Source organism: Oncorhynchus tshawytscha, unplaced genomic scaffold, assembly GCF_018296145.1.
Source record: "Oncorhynchus tshawytscha isolate Ot180627B unplaced genomic scaffold, Otsh_v2.0 Un_contig_3169_pilon_pilon, whole genome shotgun sequence".
NCBI classification, from domain to species: Eukaryota; Metazoa; Chordata; class Actinopteri; order Salmoniformes; family Salmonidae; genus Oncorhynchus; species Oncorhynchus tshawytscha.
In genome coordinates, this window is record NW_024609463.1 from 171,152 (window position 1) to 180,159 (window position 9,008).

The window sequence follows — 9,008 nt, forward strand, 5'->3', positions numbered from 1 at the left end:
TCACTGTTTGACTCTGGGACCTTACAATTATCTGTATGTGAGGGGTACAGAGATGAGGTAGTCATTCAAAAATCATGTTAAACACTATTATTGTACACAAAGTGAGTCCATGCAACTGACTATGTGACTTGTTAAGCACATTTTTACTACTGAACTTACTACTGAACTAATGAGTGCTTGTTTCCTTTGAAATGGGTGTGTTTGAATAGACTCACATTTACAGCTTCATATGACTTAGCATTCTAGCTCCATCCTAGTGGGATAGTGGACTATTTCCATGGACAGAGAACAGAAGACTCCACAACAAAAAATGAATGCCAAAGCAAATGAATTTCCATGTGTCCTGTCTGTGCTTAGAGTTGGAAACAGTCAACCCAAACTAAGCTAGCAGTATTATTAACAGTCTTATGTGAAACATGTTCTCAGAATGTTATTGAATTATCTTCAAATAACCTATTTAACCCTAACCTAACCTAATAACCTAACCTAATAACCTAACCTAATAACCTAACCTAATAACCTAACCTAATAACCTAACCTAATAACCTAACCCTAACCTAATAACCTAACCTAATAACCTAACCTAATAACCTAATAACCCTAACCTATAATAACCTATCATTTCTGTTAATAGAACATTAATAAAACTACCCAGGAAAACTTTCAGGGAACCATAGTAAAACGTTCTCAGAACCTCCCTGCAACCTAAAAATAAACGTTCCCGGAACAGGTGAAGTTCACACTTCAGTTCTCAGAATGTTTAAAAAACAATACGTTTTACCAGTTAGGAAACTGAGGGCTTTGTTCCCAGATCCAATGGGAAAACAAAAACCTGCATTCCCACAACTTCCAAGGAACCAAATGTGCTAGTTGGGAGGCTTTCAAACAGCACTTCACACAAACAGATTGTATTCTTGGTGCGCATAGAATGATGTCATGAGTGATTTCAAATGTATGTTCTGTTGCTATTTCTTCACAATATGACGCAGATAGACTCATTCTGTTCAGGACAACCCAGGCTACAGCTGATGTCATCCCTGTGGATAAAAAAGAGATCATAAACATTGATACTGTAAATTACATTCACTTTTAAATATAGAAATGTGTGTGGTTTGCTTGTATGACATTAAAGTGGTATTTATTATAATCCTTAATGTCGTATCTTTCATAACACATCGACTCCTCTCAATTTAACGCATTTCCCTCACTCAGACAACAACAAATGTGCAAAAGTAGCCCAATTAGAGGGAGGGATGGCGTTATCTTCTTGTCTCTTGTGGTGCTCAAGTTTATAACGGCTGTCAGTCAAAACAAATACCAGTGCTGTGAAGTGGAGAACCTGAGCTCTTATGTTATGTATAATTATCAACTACAACAATCTGCCATTTTCATCTCATATATGGGATGACAGGGGCAGGTGTTTTTCATTTTGTTACTGAAACTACAACTTTAAGGAATTCCAGTAGGCTTAGCCATTTTTTTCTATTGAACCTTTATTTAACTAGACAAATCAGTTTAAGAACACATTCTTATTTACAATGACGGCATACCCCGTCCAATCCCGGACTCAGCTGGGCCAATTGTGCGCCGCCCTATGGGACTCCCAATCACAGAGTCTGTAGTGACGCCTCTAGCCCTGATAATGCAGTGCCTAAGATCGCTCCGGAGCCCCAAAAAAACAAAAACCGAGCTTTCAGTTACATTCCCAATTTATGGCAGCCGGGCATGTTGAGCCTGGTCTGTGGTTGTCCCGTTAGGCGGAGGATTTTTTTAAAATTGAATGGTTACGGTTCTGGATTAATAGAATGCTCAGCCTACCACAGGCTGGGTTCTGGTTGGAGGAGGAGCTCACAGACTGCAATAAATAGCGGATGATTTCGTTGAAGGGAAAATATTTCGAAGAGTTATCCATCGGTCTGGGAACAGTCTCGAAGGAAATAGAGTCCAGTGTACTTTACGCCTCACGCTTTCATTCGTCAAATCCTTTTGTGATATTTTGGCGACCCCGTAATTCGATTCCAAATGACTCGGTATGTAAGCAGTTGTTTCATTACTCTGGTCGTTCTGTTCCTTTGGCGGGTCGAAGACATCGCAGACGCTTGCAGATGCTTCCCTCAGCATCCTCAACAGGCTTTTTGCAATGCAGAAGTTGGTAAGACAATTTGGGAACATTTTACTTTTCAGGTGAGAGCTATCAATACGCAACATGAGAACATTTTATGGATTGTCTGTGGTCGTAGTATAAATGATTTGAACATGATCATTAAGCCTATTTTACATTTCACACAGTTATTTTACATAGTTAATTAAGTAGGCGACAGTAAGATGGTTTACAGCCAGGACTCTCCAACCCTGATCCTGGAGAGCTGCTTTCCTGTAGGTTTTCAAGCCAACCCCTAGTTGTAATGAACCTTGTTCTGTTTATCAACCAGTTAATTATTAGAATCAGGTGCGCTAGCTTAGAGTTGGAGGAAACCGACAGGACTGCAGCTCTCCAGGAACAGGATAGAGCCCTGCTACACTATTTTGCTTAAGGTATGAAGTGTGCCGACAAATGAATTATTTGAGATGTATGTGTTTACATAACATTAAGGATACCTGCTCTTTCCATGACATGGACTGGCCAGCTGTAAACTATGATCCCTTATTGATGTCACCTGTTAAATCCTCTTCAATCAGTGTAGATTAAGGAGAGGCAGGTTAAAGAAGCATTCTACACTGTTCTCTCTCCATATCACCCTTAAACCATCAGTGTGACTGACTAGTATACCGGAATACTTCCGGCGCCGACAGAGATGGCCGCCTCGCTTCGCGTTCCTAGGAAACTATGCAGTTTTTTGTTTTTTTACGTGTTATTTCTTACACTAGTACCCCAGGTCATCTTAGGTTTCATTACATACAGCCGAGAAGAACTACTGAATATAAGATCAGCGTCAACTCACCATCAGTACGACCAAGAATGTTTTTCGCGATGCGGATCCTGTGTTCTGCCTTACAACCAGTGTAACGGAGTGGATCACATGCAGCGACCAAAAAAAAAAAAAAAACGACTCAGAAAAAGAGGGAAACGAAGCGGTCTTCTGGTCAGACTCCGGAGACGGGCACATCGTGCACCACTCCCTAGCATTCTTCTTGCCAATGTCCAGTCTCTTGACAACAAGGTTGATGAAATCCGAGCAAGGGTAGCATTCCAGAGGGACATCAGAGACTGTAACGTTCTCTGCTTCACGGAAACATGGCTAACTGGAGAGACGCAATCCGAAGCGGTGCAGCCAGCGGGTTTCTCCACGCATCGCACCGACAGAAACAAACATCTTTCTGGTAAGAAGAGGGGCGGGGGCGTATGCCTTATGGCCAACGTGACATGGTGTGATGAAAGAAACATACAGGAACTCAAATCCTTCTGTTCACCTGATTTAGAATTCCTCACAATCAAATGTAGACCGCATTATCTACCAAGAGAATTCTCTTCGATTATAATCACAGCCGTATATATCCCCCCAAGCAGACACATCGATGGCTCTGAACGAACTTTATTTAACTCTCTGCAAACTGGAAACGATTTATCCGGAGGCTGCATTCATTGTAGCTGGGGATTTTAACAATGCTTATCTGAAAACAAGACTCCCTAAATTTTATCAGCATATCGATTGCGCAACCAGGGGTGGAAAGACCCTGGATCATTGTTACTCTAACTTCCGCGACGCATATAAGGCCCTGCCCCGCCCCCCTTTCGGAAAAGCTGACCACGACTCCATTTTGTTGATCCCTGCCTACAGACAGAAACTAAAACAAGAAGCTCCCACGCTGAGGTCTGTCCAACGCTGGTCCGACCAAGCTGACTCCACACTCCAAGACTGCTTCCATCACGTGGACTGGGAGATGTTTCGTATTGCGTCAGACAACAACATTGACGAATACGGTGTGCGAGTTCATTAGAACGTGCGTTGAAGATGTCGTTCCCATAGCAACGATTAAAACATTCCCTAACCAGAAACCGTGGATTGATGGCAGCATTCGTGTGAAACTGAAGGCACGAACCACTGCTTTTAATCAGGGCAAGGTGTCTGGTAACATGACTGAATACAAACAGTGCAGCTATTCCCTCCGCAAGGCTATCAAACAAGCTAAGCGCCAGTACAGAGACAAAGTAGAATCTCAATTCAACGGCTCAGACACAAGAGGCATGTGGCAGGGTCTACAGTCAATCACGGACTACAGGAAGAAACCCAGCCCAGTCACGGACCAGGATGTCTTGCTCCCAGGCAGACTAAATAACTTTTTGCCCGCTTTGAGGACAATACAGTGCCACTGACACGGCCTGCAACGGAAACATGCGGTCTCTCCTTCACTGCAGCCGAAGTGAGTAAGACATTTAAACGTGTTAACCCTCGCAAGGCTGCAGGCCCAGACGGCATCCCCAGCCGCGCCCTCAGAGCATGCGCAGACCAGCTGGCCGGTGTGTTTACGGACATATTCAATCAATCCCTATACCAGTCTGCTGTTCCCACATGCTTCAAGAGGGCCACCATTGTTCCTGTTCCCAAGAAAGCTAAGGTAACTGAGCTAAACGACTACTGCCCCGTAGCACTCACATCCGTCATCATGAAGTGCTTTGAGAGACTAGTCAAGGACCATATCACCTCCACCCTACCTGACACCCTAGACCCACTCCAATTTGCTTATCACCCAAATAGGTCCACAGACGATGCAATCTCAACCACACTGCCCTAACCCATCTGGACAAGAGGAATACCTATGTGAGAATGCTGTTCATCGACTACAGCTCGGCATTCAACACCATAGTACCCTCCAAGCTCGTCATCAAGCTCGAGACCCTGGGTCTCGACCCCGCCCTGTGCAACTGGGTACTGGACTTCCTGACGGGCCGCCCCCAGGTGGTGAGGGTAGGCAACAACATCTCCTCCCCGCTGATCCTCAACACTGGGGCCCCACAAGGGTGCGTTCTGAGCCCTCTCCTGTACTCCCTGTTCACCCACGACTGCGTGGCCATGCACGCCTCCAACTCAATCATCAAGTTTGCGGACGACACAACAGTGGTAGGCTTGATTACCAACAACGACGAGACGGCCTACAGGGAGGAGGTGAGGGCCCTCGGAGTGTGGTGTCAGGAAAATAACCTCACACTCAACGTCAACAAAACTAAGGAGATGATTGTGGACTTCAGAAAACAGCAGAGGGAACACACCCCCCCCATCCACATCGACGGGACAGTAGTGGAGAGGGTAGCAAGTTTTAAGTTCCTCGGCATACACATCACAGACAAACTGAATTGGTCCACTCACACAGATAGCATCGTGAGGAAGGCGCAGCAGCGCCTCTTCAACCTCAGGAGGCTGAAGAAATTCGGCTTGTCACCAAAAGCACTCACAAACTTCTACAGATGCACAATCGAGAGCATCCTGGCGGGCTGTATCACCGCCTGGTATGGCAACTGCACCGCCCTCAACCGTAAGGCTCTCCAGAGGGTAGTGAGGTCTGCACAACGCATCACCGGGGGCAAACTACCTGCCCTCCAGGACACCTACACCACCCGATGCTACAGGAAGGCCATAAAGATCATCAAGGACATCAACCACCCGAGCCACTGCCTGTTCACCCCGCTGTCATCCAGAAGGCGAGGTCAGTACAGGTGCATCAAAGCTGGGACCGAGAGACTGAAAAACAGCTTCTATCTCAAGGCCATCAGACTGTTAAACAGCCACCACTAACATTGAGTGGCTACTGCCAACACACTGTCAATGACACTGACTCTACTCCAGCCACTTTAATCATGGGAATTGATGGGAAATGATGTAAATATATCACTAGCCACTTTAAACAATGCTACCTTACATAATGTTACTTACCCTACATTGTTCATCTCATATGCATACGTTGATACTGTACTCTATATCATCGACTGCATCCTTATGTAATACATGTATCACTAGCCACTTTAACTATGCCACTTGGTTTACATACTTATCTCATATGTATATACTGTACTCGATATCATCTACTGTATCTTGCCTATGCTGCTCTGTACCATCACTCATTCATATATCCTTATGTACATATTCCTTATCCCCTTACACTGTGTATAAGACAGTAGTTTTTTTGGAATTGTTAGTTAGATTACTTGCTCGTTATTACTGCATTGGCGGAACTAGAAGCACAAGCATTTCGCTACACTCGCATTAACATCTGCTAACCATGTGTATGTGACAAATAAAATTTGATTTGAATAGATTTCAATAGCGTTAGTTAAACCATGTCTCCCTCTTCTAGTGATCAGGGCGAAGGTGGTTGGAAAGGAAGCGGTGTCGAACGCCATAAAGTATGACATCCAACAGATCAAGGTATGATTCTCCTTTTAAGTGGTTCTATAAAAATGTCTTTCTCTAAATGGTAATGTAATTATTCAGTCGCTCTTCCTACTGGTCCTAGACTATGGTGACATCCCCTATGAACTCAGCTGTTACTTCGTTAAAGATATCACTACATTCTCTACCAGAGTTGGTTGGCCCTTTTTACTAAGACTTCCACTGCCTTACATCATTAACACATAAGTTAGCCATGTCTGAGACTGGTAACTGGAAGTTCCTTATGGAGTCAGGTAAACCAGCTTTTAATGTGTATTTTTTGCACCTGATTTGTGGAGCCTTGTTAAAATATTTTACATTTTGGAAGAAAATGCATACAAAAAAGCAGAAAGCTGGTCTCATTTCGGAGTTTCTTATTTTGAGTTCTTTGTTTATTTTATTGTATTTATAATTCAGGGCTCATCTGTAAAGTGATCTGGGTTAAATAATGTTATCTTGCACATTACAGATCTGTTGACATTAAAGGGTAAAGACTGACAGTGCATGAGTGCTGCAGTCAGTGAGGTTCCAAACTATATGTAGCTGGTTGACAGATCTTCCTTTCTCTCCTTGTGATTGGCTAGATGTTCAAAGGTTGTGACCAGGTTATCCACGCCATCTACACTTACACCACTTCGTGCAGCGTGACTCTAGAAATCAACAAGGAATATCTCTTCACAGGTGCGGTTCTCACTACGTTACCCAAGTTCAATAGCCAGCACTGGTTGCTGTGCATTGAAATTGCCATTGATAAAATGTAGTTTTCATTGTCCGTAGCATATGTCTGCCCATAGCATAACCTCACCGCCTCCATGGGGCACTCTGACCACAACGTTTACATCAGCAAATCGCTTGCCCACAATGCCATACACGTGGTCTGCCGTTGATCGGTTTGGCGGTACTGCTAAATTCTCTGAAATGGGGGTGGCTTATGGTAGAGAAATCAGCATTCAATTCTCTGGAAACCGCTCTGGTGGACATTCCTGTAGTCAGTATGCCAATTGCACGCTTCCTCTACTTGAGACATCTGTGGCGTTGTGACAGAACTGTGCATGTTATTGTCCCCAGCACAAGGTGCACCTGAAATGATTATTCTGTTTAATCAGTTTCTTGATATATGCCACACCTGTCAAGTGGATGGATTAGCTTGGTAAAGGAGAAGTGCTCACTAACATGGATGTAAACAAATTTGTTCACAATTTGAGTTAAATAAGCTTTTTGTGTGTTTGGATCATTTCTGCCATCTTTTATTTTGGCTCATGAAACATGGGACCAACACATGTTGCGTTTTTATATTTTTGTTCAGTGTAAATGCATGAGACGGACACAACAATGTGACAAGTTCAAGGCGCTTAGACTTTCTATAGGCACTGTAAATGTATACAACTAATGCATTAGTTTATACGTGTGTGTGTGTGTACACTTATGATGATAAATCTGTTCTGGGCTGCATCAGTGTCTTCATGCTCCAGGGTGATGTATCCTAACCATTAGTGGAGCAAATGCTAAACTGAGCCAAGATCAGCATCTAGGGGCAACTGTACCCTACACCATGTTTTCCTCACAGTACATTGACTCACTATCTCTTGTCTGTAGGCAAGCTGAAGACTGGAAGGATGTCTATAACACTGTGTGGCTATAATCCGCCCTGGGAGGACTTGAGTGCTGCACAAAAGAACAGCTTGACTCACCTCTACCAAAGCGGCTGTGATTGCAAGGTGTGTGTTGGGAATTATAGTAATTACTATACACCAGTTTTGTTAAATAGTTACATGGCACATTTTCTTCAAGGGAGTATACTATTCTGGTCACATTTGCAAATGCTTGAGTATTGGGGTAATGGACAGCCAGTGATCTTGGTCTTATCTCTCTACTCTGATCCACAGATCATCCGCTGCACTTCCCTCCCCTGTCCAATCAGCACCTCAGATACGTGCCTGTGGACAGACTGGGGAACCGACAATGGCCAAAACCTTGCCTGTATCAAGAGGCCAGATGGGTCCTGTGCCTGGTAAAAGGGGATGGCACTACCCAAGAAGTAGTTCCTGGATATTGGAGACTCCTAAACTCCACATCCACTCACTGCTCAGTGACTAAAGATGCCTGCAATTAATACATGAGGAAACACCGCTACAAATGCAAGTTGTTGTGATTTTTAAGTTGTTTCCTGGTCACTTCTACAAGTGCAATTTAAAATAAACATATCTAGCACTCAAGGTAATAATTTCTTATGTCATTCATTTGTCGCTTGTTTTTAAACTGGAACCAAAGGTGTTATTGAAACCCCAAATTGTCTTCGATATGCTTGTCTGTAAATGGAACAGTGTTCCTGAAACCATAAAGCCTGGGACGCATTGAACAGGGTGTAATGTATAAAGTTCAGATGGGATGTTCTATACATGAATAACAGTGTCTTCTGACATGAGGAAAGGAATCATGTCGGTTTGAATGGAATCTCTGTAACATTAAACATTTGTCTACTGAATGTGGCCCTTCAGTAGTTTGGGGTCTAAACCAGGGCTTCAGCATTGTAATGTCATTGACGTTCTTCCTTGCTTTATAAGTCGGAGAATATTGTTCTTCAGTGGAATAAATGTTCTGTACATTTCAATAATTTAGCAGACGCTGTTATTTAGAGCCACT

General features: G+C 43.5%; 1 protein-coding gene across 1 annotated transcript; it reads left to right on the forward strand.

Moving 5' to 3' along the window:
• The first annotated feature begins 1,799 nt into the window (after positions 1-1,799).
• LOC121844922 (metalloproteinase inhibitor 2-like) lies at positions 1,800-8,586 on the forward strand. The gene is made up of 5 exons (XM_042315436.1): positions 1,800-2,152; positions 6,292-6,362; positions 6,950-7,046; positions 7,962-8,083; positions 8,252-8,586. Exons 1-5 carry the CDS (start codon positions 2,023-2,025, stop codon positions 8,378-8,380), a joined length of 549 nt encoding a protein of 182 aa, XP_042171370.1. The 5' UTR covers positions 1,800-2,022; the 3' UTR covers positions 8,381-8,586.
• Positions 8,587-9,008: the final 422 nt, after the last annotated feature.

Bases quoted from the DNA above. Each gene is read 5' to 3' on its own strand.
- LOC121844922 (XM_042315436.1), top strand. From the start codon at position 2,023: ATGACTCGGTATGTAAGCAGTTGTTTCATTACTCTGGTCGTTCTGTTC. The intron at 7,047-7,961 runs GTGCGGTTCTCA...TCTTGTCTGTAG, and splicing joins CAAGGAATATCTCTTCACAG to GCAAGCTGAAGACTGGAAGG. The intron at 8,084-8,251 runs GTGTGTGTTGGG...TCTGATCCACAG, and splicing joins AAAGCGGCTGTGATTGCAAG to ATCATCCGCTGCACTTCCCT.